General features: G+C 57.5%; 2 protein-coding genes across 10 annotated transcripts in view; one reads left to right on the top strand and one right to left on the bottom strand.

Annotated features, from left to right (window-relative positions):
• The first annotated feature begins 6 nt into the window (after window positions 1–6).
• Window positions 7–5,601, top strand: Tmem120a (transmembrane protein 120A). 6 transcript variants are annotated; one of them, XM_033764883.1, is made up of 12 exons: window positions 7–107; window positions 1,541–1,659; window positions 1,820–1,936; window positions 3,722–3,799; window positions 3,967–4,062; window positions 4,137–4,226; window positions 4,322–4,387; window positions 4,479–4,540; window positions 4,641–4,733; window positions 4,826–4,890; window positions 4,980–5,048; window positions 5,128–5,601. In XM_033764883.1, exons 1-12 carry the CDS (start codon window positions 27–29, stop codon window positions 5,239–5,241), a joined length of 1,050 nt encoding a protein of 349 aa, XP_033620774.1. In that variant the 5' UTR covers window positions 7–26; the 3' UTR covers window positions 5,242–5,601. The 6 variants fall into 6 exon arrangements, with proteins under 6 accessions (XP_033620774.1, XP_033620775.1, XP_010617290.1 ...); XM_033764884.1 differs by having other exon boundaries at window positions 4,039–4,062; XM_010618988.2 differs by having other exon boundaries at window positions 3,740–3,799.
• Window positions 5,592–17,435, bottom strand: part of LOC104858684 (NADPH--cytochrome P450 reductase) — a 71,414-nt gene continuing 59,570 nt past the window's right edge. For all 4 annotated transcript variants that reach the window (XM_010618985.2, XM_010618984.3, XM_033764882.1 and 1 more), the window contains 14 exons: window positions 13,303–13,351; window positions 11,476–11,604; window positions 10,256–10,405; window positions 9,633–9,757; window positions 9,234–9,323; window positions 8,874–8,972; window positions 8,163–8,279; window positions 7,957–8,075; window positions 7,214–7,395; window positions 6,975–7,124; window positions 6,631–6,901; window positions 6,408–6,553; window positions 6,240–6,325; window positions 5,592–6,087 (listed from right to left, as the gene is read on the bottom strand). In XM_010618985.2, the coding sequence (XP_010617287.1) occupies window positions 5,943–6,087; window positions 6,240–6,325; window positions 6,408–6,553; window positions 6,631–6,901; window positions 6,975–7,124; window positions 7,214–7,395; window positions 7,957–8,075; window positions 8,163–8,279; window positions 8,874–8,972; window positions 9,234–9,323; window positions 9,633–9,757; window positions 10,256–10,405; window positions 11,476–11,604; window positions 13,303–13,351 (1,858 nt within the window). In that variant the 3' untranslated portion in view covers window positions 5,592–5,942. The remainder of the gene's footprint in view (window positions 6,088–6,239; window positions 6,326–6,407; window positions 6,554–6,630; window positions 6,902–6,974; window positions 7,125–7,213; window positions 7,396–7,956; window positions 8,076–8,162; window positions 8,280–8,873; window positions 8,973–9,233; window positions 9,324–9,632; window positions 9,758–10,255; window positions 10,406–11,475; window positions 11,605–13,302; window positions 13,352–17,435) is intronic.

Raw genomic sequence — 17,435 nt, forward strand, 5'->3', positions numbered from 1 at the left:
CTGCTGCGGCCCGCGGCGCGGCAGCCATGCAGCCCCCGACCCCGGGACCGCTGAGTGACTGTCTGCGGGACTGGGAGGATCTGCAGCAGGACTTCCAGACCATCCAGGTGAGCCCCGCAGCGGTCGCCCATTGGGCCCAAGCACTGATGCCCCTTTAGCCCTGGCTTAAGGGTCGGGCAGTAAGAGGTCAGGCTGGGGTCGGGGGTCCTGTGACCTAGCGTCCCGACAGCAGTCGTCCCGCTGCGTCTTCGCTGGACCCCCCACTGTGCTGGTTGACCTCGGTCACTCTGGGCCTTGGAGAGAAGCCGAGGCCCCGGGGACTCCCTTGCTGTTTGCACCCAACCCTGCCCTGGCCCCATTACGATCTGCTCCCAACAGAGCCGCTGCTCGGCCCAAGGCTTTCCATAAGTCACTCCGCACATACGCGTCCCCACCCTGGGGTGGAAAGCGGCGTTGCGCGAAGGCTCCGGGTGGGATGGGGCGCGGGCCTTTCCCTTAAAGACAGTATCTGCCAGGAGAGAGAGGGCTTGACAGGCCCAGGTGGCTACGGTCGGGAGAGGAGTGAGCTGGGCCTGCCCCTGATTGAAATGTCGCTGAGGCCACTGGGAAGATGTAGCACGAATTATCTCAATGGGGTTTGTACGTGGCTGCTCTGTCCTGGGCCAGAAAGGAGGCTGCTGACTTCCTCCAGGAAGGAGAGGGTGGTGGCCGCGTCTGCAGAGAGATGCCACATGCCACATGCCACATGCTGGGATCTGAGGGGGTGTGGCGGCCCCGGGCTTGAGTAAAAAAAAAAAGACCCAGGCCAACTGGAGATTTGGTTAGACCTTTGCCTCTCTTGGGCTGGTTCCAGTCCCTTCATGTCTCCATGGCTGCCCCCTGGTCCTGCCCAGCCACTGCCATTAGTGCTTTGCCCAGCGTGGCTGCCACTATGCTAGCCTTGGCCTCTGCCTTAATTTCTCCATACTGCCCCTTGTCCAGTCTCCAGGCAGTGCCTTTATGAGATTCATCTACCAGGACAAAGTGCTCAGGGAAACCTCTGGCCAAAGGTGCTGGGGGAGGAGAGAGGGATGGGCCTTAGGTCAGGAGGTGCTGGGGCTGAAGCCTGATGACCTTTAACCTGGAAGAAAGCATCAGGGAGGCCTGAGCAGAAAGCACCTTAGATAAGCTAGGCTTCCTGTCCTTGCTGGCTTGGAGAGCTGAGAGGACAAGGGCCCCTTCAGACAGCCAGCTTGGTCTCAAAGGTGGACTTGCTAGCTTGAAACCCAGACTCAGGACAAAGAGCTTATGTAGGGTTGGAGACAACTGCTAGGTGGCTAGACTTAAGAAACCTTCATGAAGCCAGCCTGATGTTGGGGAGCAAAGCCACAGGGGCCTCTGGGCATGTGTGGAAGACACCCAGCTCCACTCCTGTCTTGCGGGGAAGAGCAGCCTCAGAGCACCCTGTTGGGCATAGTAAGGTCTCCTCTTAGAGCTCACACCCTGCCAGCTTCTGTGGCCCACAGCTCCCACCAGCCTGAGCCTTCTCTGCTTGCCTCAGGAGACCCACCGACTGTACCGCCTGAAGCTGGAGGAGCTGACCAAGCTGCAGACGAACTGCACCAGCTCCATTGCACGGCAGAAGAAGCGGCTCCAGGAGCTGGCACTTGTGCTGAAGAAGTTAGGAGCCCTCTGCTGGGTGTGGGGTGGGAGGTGGATGCTGCCTCGTGGGGTGACCTGGCATGGTCTCTACTGTCTCTGGGCCTCCTGTGCCCTTCTGTGCCATGGGGTCCAGTGTGCCTGCTGACCCCCCTGCCCTGACCTTCTGCCCCACCTGCAGATGCAAAGCCTCCCTCCCAGCAGAGGCCACAGAGGCTGCGCAGGAACTGGAGAACCAGATGAAGGAGCGGCAAGGCGTCTTCTTTGACATGGAGGCCTACTTGCCCAAGAAGAATGGGTGAGACCCCCCTCCGCGCTCTATCACAGCTTTCTGGGGGAGCCGTTCTGAAGCTGCTTGCTGCTTCCGTTTTCTAACTTTGTGGGGACAGCCTGGCTGGTTGACCGCTCACTGTGGGGGAGCCTGGTGGGTCATGCAGTGATCACTGACGGTCACCTGACCCAGCCTACATTGGAGAAAGCTTTGAGGGGCGGTTGAGCTGTGTTCAGATGTAGAGAGCGAGCTAGACAGAGGTGGGCAAAGTAACAGAGTGTGACTGCACAGGATGCAGCTGGGAGGTGAGGGGGGTGATGAGACCAGAGAGGTCCCAGAGCTTGTGGTCAGATGTGCACTTGGGAAAGCCAGCTACCCTCCCAGGAGGGTGGACAGGGGACAGCACAGCCTCAAGCTGAGCAGAACTCCCAAAAGGAGCCTTCAGGCTGCAAGACTGGAGAGAGAGCATTTCTGGAAGGCAAGGAAGAAAGAGGATCCATAGCTGGGGTCAGATGGCCCAGTGTAGGGGCCTTAGTGCTACCAGAGAGGGGTCACTTTCCAGAGTCAGGGAACCTTGAGGACCATTAGGGGAAGTAGGTATTTGGGCTGATGGAGGAGCTGAGGGGACACAGCCAATTTTGTGCAGCTCTTCAGAAGCCTGGCTGTACACAGAAAGAGAAGTAGTTACAAAGTAGTCGTTGGAAGTTAGTACTGGGTCAGGGCAGCTTTTGCTTGGGTCTGTGTGTTACCTTGCAGGGAGGAAAGGCTGAGAGGAGGGACCAGGCAGGGGCAGTGGGTGACAGAGGGAGGCCCTGGGGAGATGGAGGGCAGGTGCACTAAGCAGAGGCTTGGAGACGTGGGGATGGTGAGGAGACAGAACGATGCCGCTGCCAGGCTGAGGCTGGTGGTAGAGGAACATTGCAGAGGGTCTGGGTGCATCTGAGGCCGCTGCTGGGAACAGTGAGGAAGCCTTGCCTCGTGGTGACACAGCAGCAGCCTGGGGATGGAGGCTGGGCCTGTGGGGGGCACTGTGCTGGGAGAGGCTCTCACCCTCACTGGTTGTGGTGGAATCAGAGCCCTGTGATCACCTTTGCAGTCTCAGTCCCTGCCGGGGCTCCCTCCCTGGGGCCAGAGTGTGCACAGGGCCATGTGTTGGGGGCCACTACTTGGGAAATGTAACTTTGCTGTCAGGCCTTGGAGTTTCTCTAGCAGAGGACGAGGCAGGCGTGGCTGTGGGAGTGATGGAAATGTGGGGAGGATGGGATTAAAGGGATTGGCTGGGAAGTGGCTGTGCTGTGAGAGGGTTGGGGACGGCTTCAGCAAGGAGAACTGGGTCAGAGAGCACAGGGCAGGGTGAGGGCTGGGATTCCCTTAGGGGGGAAGGTTCTTGGGTGGGCAAAAAGGCTTGGCATGTGGGGTCCCAGCAGCCAGAGCCCCAAATTTCTGTGGGAGCTCTGGGCTGGACAGAGATCTGAGGTATGGCTGTGAGTGTGAGGCACCCAAGTAGACTCAAGGCTGCGGTACCTGGAGTCGAGGTGGCAAGGAATGTGGGGTAGTGACAGAAGGTAATTGCCCCTGACCAGACCCCATGAATGACCCAGGATGTGGGGACAGGAGAGCCAGGCTTCTCCTGAGATGCCAGGGTGGGGAAGCCCTGGGCAAGACTTGGCTCAGCCTGGTCAAGAGCCTGGTCAGAGCAGACACGGAGAGAGGCTGGGCACTAGGTGGGGCTGGACTGTGCACCCCTAAGCTCAGGACCCTGCACCCGGGGTGTGGGAAGATACTTGGGAGGCACTCTGTGTCTCTTCTCAGCCTGTCTCTGTCCCCTAGGTTGTACCTGAGCCTGGTTCTGGGGAACGTCAATGTGACGCTGTTGAGCAAGCAGGCCAAGTATGCATTGTTTCAGGCTGGGTCTACCCAGGCTCCCCACCCCTCTCTGCCTCACCTTCCCTTGGCTCAGCCTTGGGGCTCGGGGCCTGTGTTCTCCTGGGTCGGTGGTGTGGGAATGTCACCCCAGGCAGCCCAGCCCGGCCCGGCCCACGAGCCTGCGCCCCCAGGTTTGCCTACAAGGACGAGTACGAGAAGTTCAAGCTGTACCTCACTATCATCCTCATCCTCATCTCCTTCAGCTGCCGCTTCCTGTTCAACTCCAGGTGGGTGTCTTGCTGCTGGGCTTGACCCTGTGCCCTCCCACATCCTGTCACCAACCCTGTGTCCCCCTCCCCAGGGTGACGGATGCAGCCTTCAACTTCCTGCTGGTCTGGTACTACTGCACACTGACCATCCGTGAGAGCATCCTCATCAACAACGGCTCCCGGTGCGCGAGCGGTGGGGCCTAGGTGCTGGGTTCTCCCACTGCGGGGGTCTCGCTGTCCCACAAGTGGACTGAGCAACAGCGGCTTCCTCATGCAGGATCAAAGGCTGGTGGGTTTTCCATCACTACGTGTCCACATTCCTGTCGGGGGTCATGCTGACTTGGTGAGTGGCAGGGTCTGGGCTGCTGGGAGCGGACAGGGCAGGAGCCAGCGTCCTGGGTGCCCACACCTCCTTCCCTCCATGTGCCCCTCAGGCCTGATGGGCTCATGTACCAGAAGTTCCGGAACCAGTTCCTGTCCTTCTCCATGTACCAGAGTGAGTGTCCCAGCTTCCATGGGAGTTCTGGCTTCACCCGGGTGTGGGAGGGCGACAGGGACAGGAACAGCCCCGAAACCAGCTAATGCACCTGCCCCAGGCTTCGTGCAGTTCCTGCAGTATTACTACCAAAGTGGCTGTCTGTACCGCCTGCGCGCCCTGGGCGAGCGGCACACCATGGACCTCACGGTGGGTGAGTCGCCCAGGCCTGGGGGGTGCCGGGGGCAGCTGCCCCTCCCTCTGCTCGGGCCCCAGTGACTGTGTCCCTGGTTACTCTGTCCGCAGAGGGCTTCCAGTCCTGGATGTGGCGGGGCCTCACCTTCCTGCTGCCTTTCCTCTTCTTTGGACATGTAAGTCACACCTGTGTCACTGTCCCCTGCTCTGGCCCTGGGCTTGAGCAGGGACTGGGTCCACTGACGAAAGTCTCCTGTCCTCGCAGTTCTGGCAGCTTTTTAACGCGCTGACATTGTTTAACCTGGCCCGGGACCCCCAGTGTAAGGAGTGGCAGGTAAACCAGGCTGGACGGGCAGAGGGCACCTGGCTGGATCTGCTCCACCTGGCCCTGCCCTAACCCTGGCTCCCCACAGGTGCTCATGTGCGGCTTCCCCTTCCTCCTCCTGTTCCTTGGCAATTTCTTCACCACCCTGCGGGTTGTGCATCAGAAGTTCCACAGCCAGCGGCATGGGGGCAAGAAGGAATGAGCAGGGCCTTTGCCCTTGGCCCCAAAGGGGCCTTTGACCCTGGGTGTGGCGGGAAGGCTGGGTGGCGCCCCCAAGTGGCGAGGAGGGTCAGTTACCCTGGGCTTTGTGGGCTCTGTGGGCCCTGAGGAAGATCTGGGCTTGGCCAGGGCCTGCAGGAACTGGGCGGGGCAGCCTCAATAAAGGAAGAGAGGCATGGAGTAGCCCCCCGTTGGTTATTTCTCCTGGGGGTGGGGGGCTGGTGTCTCCTGCATGGCACAGGTTCTTGGGGCTTGTGAGCTGTGGGTCTCTAGGGGTCTGAGGAAGTAGATTTGGGCAGGGGCCCCGAGTCTGCTCAAGCAGTATGGGGCAAATACAGAAAACAATTTTATTCCAAGGGCCAGAGATTATTTAAAATTATTTACACATTCAAAATCAAGTGGTGGAGCCAAGCCCCAGCTCAGCTGCAAACAGCCCCTTCTGTACAGCTGCCAAGGCCCATGGTGTCACCACGTGTAGGCCCCACACCCCTTGTCCTGTGGCGGGCTGCCTGTGCGGAGGCCACCTTGGCTCGGGCGGGGGGATGCCTCTCAGGCCTGAAAGAGTCTCTATCGTGGGCCCGGCCCCAGGCCAGGCCGAGCAGGAGCCACCAGGAGCTGGAGGAGGGAGTGAGGACAGATCACAGGTGGGCGGAGTCTGGTGTGCAGGGAGGTGTGAGGTGGCTCCTAGCTCCACACATCCAGGGAGTAGCGGCCCTTTGTCATCAGCTTCTTGACATAGTCCACCGCCTGGGCATGCTCCATGGCTCCAAGCTCAGCCGCGATGTCGCAGAAGGTGTTCTGCACATCCCTGGCCATGTTACGTGCGTCCCTGGGGGCAGGCAGATGGCGGTCAGGGTGGGCATGGGTCACCCTGAGAGCGGGAAGCCTGGCACCCGGCCTCCCCACTCACCGAGATGGTGGTCAGGGTGGGCATGGGTCACCCTGAGAGCGGGAAGCCTGGCACCCGGCCTCCCCACTCACCCACAGACGTAGATGTGGGCACCACCCTCGTGGATCAGCTTCCACAGGTGCTCCTTGTCCCTCTTCAGCAAGTGCTGCACATAGATCTGGGGCGGAAGGCGGCCGGTGAGGGCCCAGGCGCCTGGCTCTGGCCCTTGGCAGCCCCACACCCACCTGCCCCCACCTCACCTTGTGAGCCTGCTCCCGGGAGAAGGCCACGTTGAGCCCGGAGAGGGCGCCATCCTTGTGGAACTGGGCCAGCTCCTCTCGGTACAGGTAGTCCTCATCAGAGCGGCGGCAGCCATAGTACAGCAGTGTCTCCCCAATCTCCTTGCCTGGGAGCAGTGGGTGGGGTGAGCTGGACTCCCTCGCCCGTGCCCTGTCCCGTCCTCCCACGTCTTCCCTCACTTACCCTGCTGCTGCAGCCAGGCCCGCTCCTGGATGAAGCCTATGAAGGGGGCAACCCCAGTGCCAGGGCCCACCATAATGACCGGCGTGGTGGACTTGAAGGGCAGGCGGAACTGGGACTTGCGCACAAACATGGGCACCAGGGCCCGGCGGCCATTGTCCCCGGCCGGATCCTTGGCCTGCAGCCAGCTGGTGGCCACGCCCTTGTTGATCCGGCCTGACTTGGTCTCATACTCCACCACCACAGCACAGATGTGCACAGAGTTGGGGTGGACCTGTGGGGGGAGGCCTGGTCACTCGATCTGTGTCCCCGTGGCTCCTGCCCACCTATCCCCCGGCGGCCCTCACCTTAGAAGAGGAGGCGATGGAGTAGTAGCGGGCCTGCAGCCGTGGCAGCAGCTCACACAGGTGGTCGATGGGCGGCCGCAGGGATGGGTAGTCCTGCAGGATGGCCAGGATGTGCCTCCGGGCCTCCACCACCCAGCTCAGGTACAGCTCCTGACGAAGACAGGGGACCCGGAAAGTGTGCGCATGGGGCCGGGGCCGGGGCCAGGGCGAGCTGCAGCTGTGGTGGGGCACAGGCTCACCTTGCCCTCGCCTGAGGACGAGGCCATCTTGCGCAGCTGTTCCTGCTCGGAGGGCTCAGAGGCATACTGCGCCAGCTCATACAGCACGTTGGTGCGGGGAGGGTTGGTGATGTCCAGGTAGTAGGTGAGAGCCGTGCGGTAGGTGGTGGGGCAGGGGAACGGGTGCTTCTTGTTGGACTCCTCTGTGGGAAGGGAGATAGCTGGGTGAGCAGCTGGCCCTGCACAAAGCCCTGGGCTTCTTACACAGGAAGTCCTTGTCGGGGATCAAGCCAAGCAGAGAGGTGCCTCAGTGGAAGCAGAGGGCATGTGGTGCCTTGTGGGGTTTGAGAAAAGGGCTCCTTTCCCCGTGCACTGGGGGAGCTGATCCTGACATGGGACAGATGGGACAGCCCCGGTGTGGGCCATGAAGGCTTAGTGAGCAGAGCCAGAGCCAGGGCCAGGGCCAGGATGGGGGCGGCAGGGTTCACAGCAAGCTGGGGCTAGGCGGCCCCATGCCTAATGCTTCTTGGTGCCTGAAGGGACCCAGAAGGGTGGCTGGGGGTTTCCAGCCCCTGCCTTTAGCAGCAAGGAATCAGGGACTAGGAGCAGGGGAGCAATGGGCAGTTGTGGAGCCACAGGCTCAAGCCCAGGGCCCAGGCTCCTGTCACTGGGCACCTGCCTGCTGCTTCAAGGAGCTCAAGTACCCTCTTCGAGCTGTGACAGCCATGGGGGTGCAGCCTCAGGGCTTCGATTCCAACACTCACCGTCTAGGTTTTTCAGGGACATAACAACATCCAGGTCGGCACCCAGGATCTTCCCAAGCTGGTTGACAAGGCTGGAGTCGTTGGCTGGGTAGACGGCCACATGGTCCCCAGATTCATACCTGGAGGGAGACATAAACTCAGGAGGGCTCTGCACCCAGATAGGCGTGCTGGGGAGAAGGGCTGGGGAGGCATGAGGCCGCAGGTACCTGATTTTGGAGTCTGAGATGTCTAATTCTAGGTGCATGAGGTGTCGCTCAGTACCCTGGTTCAGTTTCCGATTAGTGGTGACCGCAGCCAAGAACGGATTCTTGGCATCAAAGGGGCTGGGTAGGGAAAAGAGAAGCTCCATGACTGGCCAGGACTCTGATCTGAATCTCTCTGTCCCCAGGGGACCTTCTGGTTACGGGGAACATGGAACCAGAGTTGGCTGGGGGTCCCTCTAGGCCTCCAAGAAACCTCACCAGTTATGTCAAGGGCTTTTCAGCCCCAGCTAGTCAGTACTGCTGACAAGGGATGAAAGAGGGCAGAGTTGGGGCTAGCGTCCCCACTCAGAGGAAACAGGCCAAGCCCTAGAACAGCTGTGAGAGACACCACACTCTGCACACAGGGTGGCCCAGAGCTGGGGACGCCGTACTAAACAGGGTCCTTCCTCAATAGACTATCTGCCCTCCTGAGTAGGGGTAACTCTCCCCAGACTCTGCCCTGCTGGCTTCACCAAGGCAGGGGCCCCTGGAGTCCTGGCTGCAGCAGCCACCTCTCGGGCAGTTCCTCTCTGTGTTGGGCCTCATGTCCTCCTGGGCAGCAGACATGAAAACATAGGTGCCACCTTTACCCCTGCAGTGGGCTACCCAGCTGCCTGAGGTGTGAGGGCACCAGGGACCACAAGGCCACGGGCCCCACCTGCCTCCCCTACTCACGGTTTCTGGTTCTCATAGCTCTTCAGACGGCCCATCTCGCCTGTGTACACCTTGGCCTTGTCGATGTCCGTGTGGACCACGAGCTCATACTGTCGAATGCTGCGGAAGAGAGACCGAGGATAGAGGATAGAGGGCCGGGGAAGCTGCAGGGGGACCTTGCAGCATACGTGTGAGGACAGTTGTGCTGTACTGGTGACTGTGGGCAGGAGTGGAAGACCTTGCCCTGGCTCCTGGCACCCTGAGGCCCCTGGGACCCTGTGACTCAGCTTCTGCTGACCTTCCTCACCGTATCCCCAGTGCCACCCCATTCCAGACCCCGCTTTGGATGGCTGCTGGGCACCCCAAGGCCTCCCCACTCACCTGGACTCCTCTCCAGTGGCCTCCACCCCGAAGAACTCACACACAGCCGGCCAGAACTGTTCTCGCCACGTGATGAAGTCCTCCTCCAAGCTGCGGCGAGGGGAGGATGAGCCAGGGCCAGGTCAGCTTGGACCTTCTCCCTGGGATGCCCTGGCCCCGACCCACCCCCAGTGTGCCTGGGCTTATTCTCCTGGGGCCACCCGGCACCTATGCCAACCACAGGGGCTGCCAGGTCTGATAGGCTGGCAGTAGAGGATGTGGGGATGAGGCAGACCTGCTCGTCTGAGTTCCGGCCTAGAGGTTTGTGCCCCGCCTTGGTCCCACACGCACTCATCCCTGTGGCTCCCCCACCCCTTGTGGTGCAGGCTGGGTGGGCGGGCAGCTGCGTGGGACACTCACTTCCCATCGTCATCGCCCTGGCCCAGCTCGAAGATGCGCTGTGCTCCAAGCTGCTCCAGCCGCTGGTCCACGTACTTGCCCATGGCGTTGAAGTGCTCATAGGTCTTGTTCCCCAGGCCGAACACCTGAGAGGACAGGGGTGGCTCTGGGCCTGGGCCTGGGCTCTGGCCTCCCAGAGGGACCTGATATGTGCGGTGCCCAACAGAACTGGCTGAGCCCCTGGGCAGCCCCTAGAGGCCTCTGCACCCACCAAGCACCTGGCACTATAACAACATTGAGTCACCTCTGGCTCCCGAGGGGCCTGCAGCCCACAGGTGGCCCTCTCCACAGCTGTCCTTGCAGCCTCAATTCCAAGAGGCAGCGCACCACGCCCACCCGGGCCTGTGCGTCTCCATCAGCCCGCCACACCTTCCTGGCCTTTGCCTCCAGGAACTCAGGTCCCCTGGGGCTGGGGCCCAGTGCAAAAGAGGTCAGGACACAAGCAGCGTGTCCCCTGGCCCCCTCTGCCCTGGGAGAAGCTATGGGGGAAGCAGCAGGAGGGTGCCCCTGTGGGCATGGAGAGCTGGGGTACAGGTGAGCTGTGCAGGCCACCGTGAACCCATGGGAGGTTGTGGGAGACTCACCGAGTACTTGATACCGGAGAGGTCCACGTCTGTCTCCTGCAGCCAGTCATAGAAGTCCTGGGCGTTGTCGGTGGGGTCCCCCTCACCGTAAGTGGCCATGCAGAAAATCACCAGAGAGTTGTCTATCTCAGTCAAGCTGCTCAGGTCGGCCTGGAGGGACAGGAAGGGGCGATGCCACCATGACCGCCTGTGCTGGGACAGGCCCTCAGTGGTGCCAGGGAAACAGCTGCAGCGCGGGTGGCAAGGCCAGCCCAGCTCAAGGCAGCTTCCAGCCAGATGTCGGGGACAACTGTCTGAGAGGAGCACTGAGGGTTGGGGATGGCTCGGGCTGGCACTGGGCCAGGTGAGCAGCAGTGAGGCATCTGTCAGGTGGGCGGGGGTCTTCCCGTGGGGATCAGTGGATGTGGGGGTGCATGCCCGAGTCTCAACCTCAGAGGAGGCCTGGAGGTGGAGACGGCAGGAGTGTGGGAGGGAATGGTGGGAAGGTACACCTGTGGGGTGAGCTTAGGCTTGGGCTGGGGCTGCAGGAAAGTACCTGCAGCTGGCCCTGCGATGACAGGCTAGAGGGCCTTCTGCCAGCCACGCCTAAGAGTCAGATGCCCTTCCCTGCCCGCTGCCTCATCTGGGACTGGTGCTCTCTTGCCAGCCCCCCTAGCCCAGGAAATGGGAGAGCAGGCAGCTGGCAGTTCCCTGTGCTATGCAGAGTCACACGGTGTTGGGGGGAGGACCCCCTCCAACCCCGGCCCTCAGGGATGTGGCTGGGTTGGAACTCTGTCCTTGAGGGCCCCAAGGGAACAATGTATGGAGACGGCTGAGAGGTGGGGAGAATCCTCAGCCCCAAACGGGCTCGATTCTCCGGTTCTCCCAGCCCCTCCCGTGCCACACTCTCCCCTTAGCTCCTGTGCCCCTCCCGCTCCACTAGTTCACAACAGCCTGGCACCAGGCCACCTGGAGGGTTCTTGGAGATGACCCCACCTGATACCTGGTGGGTAGGGGTAGTCAGGGCTGCAGCAGGGAGCCCCTGAAGGCTGGGCACATGCAGTGCTGGGGCAGGTGCCCAAGTGTGCATGGCTGGCCTAGCTGGGCCTGGGCAGCAGCTGCCAGACCAGTAACTGCAGACACCTGTTCCTGTCTGTCCCTTTTGGTGAGTTCCACCCTTGCGCCTCTCCACAGCCCAGAGTGGAAGGACTTTCCTTCCTGCTGGCGGGGCCGGCGCTTACCAGGTCATACTCCTCGGGGTCCGCCGCCATGCCCCGCATGCCATAGCGGTGGGCGTCTTTGGACAGGCGGTTGGCGAACTCCTCGGCGGTCCCCGTCTGGGAGCCATAGAACACGATGATGTTCCTCCCCTAGAGAAGACAGATACCAGGCTGAGTGGCGGATGATGCAGTCCTGACCCTGGCAGGACCTCAGCCTCCAGTCCTGTCCAAGTCACTCTGGGGTGGCATCTCATTGTCAGCCATTGTTGTGGTGAAGGGCACACACGCACATACTGCTCAAGATTGTACTTCTGACACATTTTTAAATAACATGGGAAAACCACAATGTAATGTTAAGTAAAAAAGGAAGGTCACCCCAAATTATGAGTAGTGTCATCTGGTGTGTGTGAGTGTGGAGAGGAGAGAGGACAGAGGGGCGTGGGTTCCAGGTCCTCCACGTGGATGCCACACTCCACAGCCACTCAGGTGCCCTGTTCAGAATGGTGTGGCATATGCAGCACAGCGTCCTACACACCATATTAAATCCCAATCACCGTGGTTACTTACAGGCCAGGGACGAGGCCTCAGGTTGATACCCAGCACCCAGTATGAAACAATACATTAACTGTGGTAACTGTTTTTTTTTGTTGTTGTTGTTGTTTGGTACTGGGGATTGAACTCGGGTCCTGCACTTGCAAGGCAGGCAGTGGAACCACTGAGCTAAACCCCTGGCCCTGTGGTAACTGTTGAAAACTGAACATACTAAAAAACTCTGAGGTACAGACTTCAAAATGGATAAACTATATGGTATATAAATTATATCTCAATAAACTATTACTTCAAATAAATAAATACACATGAAATATATCCAGTAAACTGAAAAATAACAGTAATGGGGTGGATGGACAGGATCCAGCATTACAAGATTGTCAAAGTATAAAACTTCAATTGTAAACCAGATGGTGCTGTAAATAGACTGCTAAATCACGGAAATAAAAAAATAGATCCAAGCATATATGGGAATTACGTGTATGATAAAGGAGGCATTTCAAGCCAGGGTGCAGGGCAGATGAGTTCTATTACATGGTTATTTTAGTCAACTGGTGTGGAAAAGTAGACTGGCCGCTTTGGAAGGCTGAGGCAGGAAGACTCCAAGTCTCACCTGGGCAGCTTAGTGAGACCTTGTTTTAAATACAAAATAAAAAGAGCCAGAAATATAGCTCAGTGCAAAGGCCCTAGGTTCAATCCTCAGTATCAATGTTAACTGTATCTATACTTCATGTCTTATAGCAGAATTGATTCCCAATACATGGAATTTCAGATATGAAAAACCATAGAAGCACTGTAAGAAAAATGGATGAATACCTTTATCTCTTTGGTGTGGGGAAGGCCTCTCTAATTATGACACAGAAGTCATAAAAAGAATAAAGTTGCCTGTGTGACTGTTACTATCAGACAAAACCCTTTCAACTCACACCACAGTCAAGGGGTTCATCTTAAGGAGTTCCTTGGGAAAGGTCAATCTTAACAAAAAATGGAGAAAAAAAATCTTTCAAAAAAGAAAAAGATTTAAATTATGAAAATCTACTTACTCCCACTTATAAGAAAAAACATCAGAGCCAAGCTGAGATGTCATTTTAGTCTAAAACTCTTGACAAAAGCAGCGCCTATTCTAATGCTTTGGTTTTCTCAAAAAGTAGAGGTTCATAAAACCCGAATACAGCATTCTCAGAGAAAGCAGAGGCGTTGGGTCTGAGGAGGCCCAGGCGCACAGCGGGCCGGGCCCAGCAGCCCTGCTGCCTCCACAGCCCACCCGGGACTTCCTCAAAGAGTGGAAACAGAACTCACCGTCTTCTTCATCTTTTCCACGAAGCTGCTCTCTTTGACAGAGGTGGTCCTGCAAAACAAGTGTCCGATGGGTGTGGGCTGCAGGGGTCCCACAGCAGCATGGTGGGGCCATTCCTGCCATGCCTGTGCCACTGCCCAGTGGCTAAGCCAATGCCTGACTTCTGGCCCAGCACCGGGACTCCCTCTTGCAATATCGAGACCCTGCAAAGCCAAGAGCTCCCGTCCTCAGGCACATGAGAACCTGCTTCCCTCAAATAAGTGTCAAGGTTGGGGTGCCCCTCTTCCTTCGGTGCACAGCCAAACAGACCCTCGGCCCAACCTCACCTCCACCTGCAACACCTCCCCCAATCCCTGCCTACACAGCCACGAGGAGTCTTGCTCCTGCCTTCCCCTACTCTAAAGCCTACGATGGCTCCCACAGAACGGGGTACACAAGTCCTTCCAGAATCTGACAACAGCCTCACTGATCATTCCCCTCCCTGTGTGACAGTCCGTGGGGCTGAACGTTAAGGCCTTCTGGCTCCAGCTCCATCTTCCTTACCTGTCAGACCCTGATTCTGCCATCAGGCCCTGTTCCCCATCAGCTCCCTGGGCTTCTTTCCTGAGATCCCTCCAGTCCCCTTTCTCTGTGCTGAGAGCACTTTCCAAAGCCCTGCCTTGGATGAGTCCCTTCCAGGGCAGAGCCTAGCACATCAGCTCAGGATCGATGGGGACTGATCAGGTCCTCTGACCTCACTTTACTCCCCTTCTCTTCCCTCTGCCCCTGCTGCAGGGTGCAAGGCCACTATATCAAGCCCAATGGGTTATCAAGGGCACACACTGGACAGGGCCAAATCCTGGCCTGAGGTAGCACGGTGGGAAACATCTTTCTCTGATGGCAAATCATTAGTATATCGGAAACAAGGCCACTCTAAATCAAAGGACAAGTCTGAACACTAAACTGTGGTTGCTTCCATTTAAGCCAGGTATGGTGGCACCTGCCAGTAATACTAGCACTTGGGAGGCTGAGGCAGGAGGTTTGTGAGTTTGATGGCAGCCTTGGCTACAAAGCAAGTTCAAGGTCAGCCTAAACTACATAGCAAGATACAGTCGCAACAAAAAAAGCAAGCCACTATTGAGGGAACAAAAGGCAAGCCACAGCACGGGAGAAGAAATCTTCAACATACATGTATGGGTCAGCTCAGGTCTGACCCTAAAAGCCCGTGCCATGCAGTGTTCCAGAGGGGCCGGAAAACAAGAAATCTCTACAAGTCAATCAGAAGAAGACTTATAAGCCAACAGAAACTGTTCGGCTTTGACAGGTACTTTCTTAAGGAGGGTCTCTAAATGCACAGAGAATGCCTGGGAAGGCTGTCGACAGTCTTAGTTCCCAGAGAAAGGGAAGTTTAGAGTGCAGTGAGATAGGTTATGTACCCAGCAGAATGGCTGACGTGGGCGAGGCTGGCACAGCACAGGTGGGCGAAGCCATGGGGCAAATGGGCCCCTGCCTGCGCAGTGGGACAGGCACAGCTACCCTGGAACACTGTGCAGCAGGGTCTTTTAGGGCAGGACCTGAGCTGATCCTAGAACCCAGCAACTCTCCCTGGCATCCCCAAAGTGCACGTTCACATCCAGGCCCCGGAGACATGCTGTGCAGGAAGGTACCCTCGGCCCTGGGGCCACACTGAATGCATGCGGAAGGGCTGAGCCACCAGGACTTGCACCACCAGGACGGAATTGTGCAACATGGCACTGGGCGAGGGAAGCTGGCGAGAACACATGGGCACGAGTGTGTTACATGACCTTCAGACCAGAGAACCGACCTCTGGACAGAGGTCAGGATGGCGGCTACTCCTGAGGGAAGGGACAGGCAGGGATGACCTGGTCGCGGAGCTGACGGTGAGTTACCTGTTCATGTGGCCTGAATCACCCACTGGGGCGCTAAGGAAGCTCAGTTCTCTGTTGATGTTATAGTTCAACAAAAAGCTTGCACTTGAGCTGCATGTTTGTGCAGTATCTGCATCCCATGATAAGGCTCTCAGGCAGGACCCGGAGGTGAAGAAGCAAGGAGACGAGTTCTGGGTTGGGTAAACCCAGGGGCACCTCCCAGCCGAGTAAATGTGCTAGGGATTCATTATTCCTCAACTAGCAAGTAGGAACAGTAACTCCCCACACCAGCGGTTCTGCAGGACTGGATGAAGAAGGACCCAACCTAGTGTGTGCACTGCCTTATGGGTGGCGGCCACTGTCACACTACTCCAGTGTCTGGGCCACCTGCCAGGTCACAGCCAGGATGCAGGACAAAGGACCATGGGCTGCTAGAAGGATGCCACCAAGCACTGGCACAGAGAAAGGACAGTACACGTGTTCGGGTAGAGCCAGCCAGGGTCACAGGGAAGACGGCATGAGGTCACATCTCCCTGGCAGGTCACAGCAAGAGCACAAAGGAGACCCTCGGGCCTGTCCCCTTCTCTCCCCATGCCTGGCTACAACTCATAATCCAAAGGGGCCTGGTGCCTGATGTCTCGGGCCCCGGATCCAGGCTCTGCTCACAAAATGGCACAGGCTCAGTAGGCCGCTGTTTACGGACACCATAAACCAGAACACTGAAGGACTAGCAGGTGCCTGCGGCATGCGCTCCAAGGCCATGTGTGCACCCTGAAAGTCTGAGCCCCAAGCCTCTATCACCAACTAACCACAAAGCCAATGATTCAAAATGATGGCTGCAAAGCACTTGTGGAAAAACGCAGGCACAACGCTTTCCACTCACATGGTGTCCAGAACATGCAAATGTGAAGGGACAGAAGGCAGGAGGGCCCTGGGGGGACTGCCACAGGAACCAGGTCCTTCAGAGATGCGGACAGGGGTTTCAATTAGCAACGATGGTTGTACAATTCTGGGAATGTGCTAGAGACTGGTGAATTGGACACTTTAAAAATGGTGCATCTTAAGAAAGCAATAGGAGGCCGGGGATTTAGCTCAGTGGTTCTGCTGCCTGAGTTCAATCTCTGGTACCCCCCCCAAAAGAAAAGAAAGCGATTTGAGGCAGGGGGATTTAGCTCAGTGGTGCTGCTGCCTGGTCTAGAGTTCAATCCCCTGTAAAACAAAAAACAAAACAAAAAAAGAAAGAAAAAGAAATTGATAGGAATTTTACCACAGCAGAAACTCTAGTGAAGTTTTAAACAATGAGGCTGGACAAAAAACCCCAAGCCACCCAGCCACTAAACACATCTTCCCTTGCACTCAAAGGGTACTTGGGTATAACAAAAGCCCAACAGGAGGAAACCAAGCCACATGCCCAGAGTACGCACTGTTCCTCTTTCCGGGGAAAGAAGCCAGCGCAGGCCAGAAATGGGCCAGTGCCAGCTGAGAAAGCGCCCCAGGGTAAGGACAGGGCCAAGACAGCTTCATTTACTGTCCATATATCTGTGACGTTTTAAAATTAAAAATATACTTTATAAGTTTAAAAGGAGGAGGGAGGATAACTCAAATGGGTTCTGGTACAGCCCCGTCACACAGAGCACCTGCCACTGCACCAGGGACGTGGGCCTCTGTGTCTCAGGAGCTTCTCAATTCATGAATTAGGAAAAGCAGGTTAGAAAGCGGAACAGAGGGGGCAGGCTGTGGAGTTGTGTGATCGAGTACCTGCCTACCATGCATGAGGTCCTAGGTTCAAGTTCTGACACCACAATCAATACAGTAAAAAAACTTAATGGAAAAAAAGTAGTACAGATAACAGGATCCCACTGTGTTCAAAAGTCTAGGAGATCCACACTAAGATGCTACGAGCCCTGTAAGAGATGAGGAATTCTGAATCCTTTTTGGTCTTTGAAGCTAATTTGTTTCCAAATCGCCTGCCCTTCCTTTCCTACTAGGACTGTGCAATGCTTTCGTGATAAGAAAGTGAGCTGCTTTTTCTTGGCACCCTTGGGCAGTGCAGACAGATTTCCGGGTTGCTGTGAAGGCGCCTGCAGTAAGGACAACTGGAATTGCGACACCCCAGGAGACTGCAGTCCGAGAAGATGTGCTGGAGGGGAGAAGGCTGTCCATTCTGCACACAGCTCTCACAGTGGCCTCTTTGGACACTGCCCATCACCTCCTTACCACACCGGTGAGCTGACATGCAGACAGCACCCTGCCTGGGCCCAGCCTGC

Source organism: Fukomys damarensis, unplaced genomic scaffold (assembly GCF_012274545.1).
Source record: "Fukomys damarensis isolate Sample0158 unplaced genomic scaffold, DMR_v1.0_HiC HiC_scaffold_17, whole genome shotgun sequence".
Lineage (NCBI taxonomy): Eukaryota > Metazoa > Chordata > Mammalia > Rodentia > Bathyergidae > Fukomys > Fukomys damarensis.

What these genes read in the sequence shown, in the direction of transcription:
- Tmem120a (XM_033764883.1), top strand. Translation starts at nt 27, where the DNA reads ATGCAGCCCCCGACCCCGGGACCGCTGAGTGACTGTCTGCGGGACTGG. An exon ending in CTGGCACTTGTGCTGAAGAA is followed by an intron (nt 1,660 to 1,819) that starts GTTAGGAGCCCT and finishes CCCCACCTGCAG; the next exon opens with ATGCAAAGCCTCCCTCCCAG. An exon ending in CGCTTCCTGTTCAACTCCAG is followed by an intron (nt 4,063 to 4,136) that starts GTGGGTGTCTTG and finishes CCCCCTCCCCAG; the next exon opens with GGTGACGGATGCAGCCTTCA.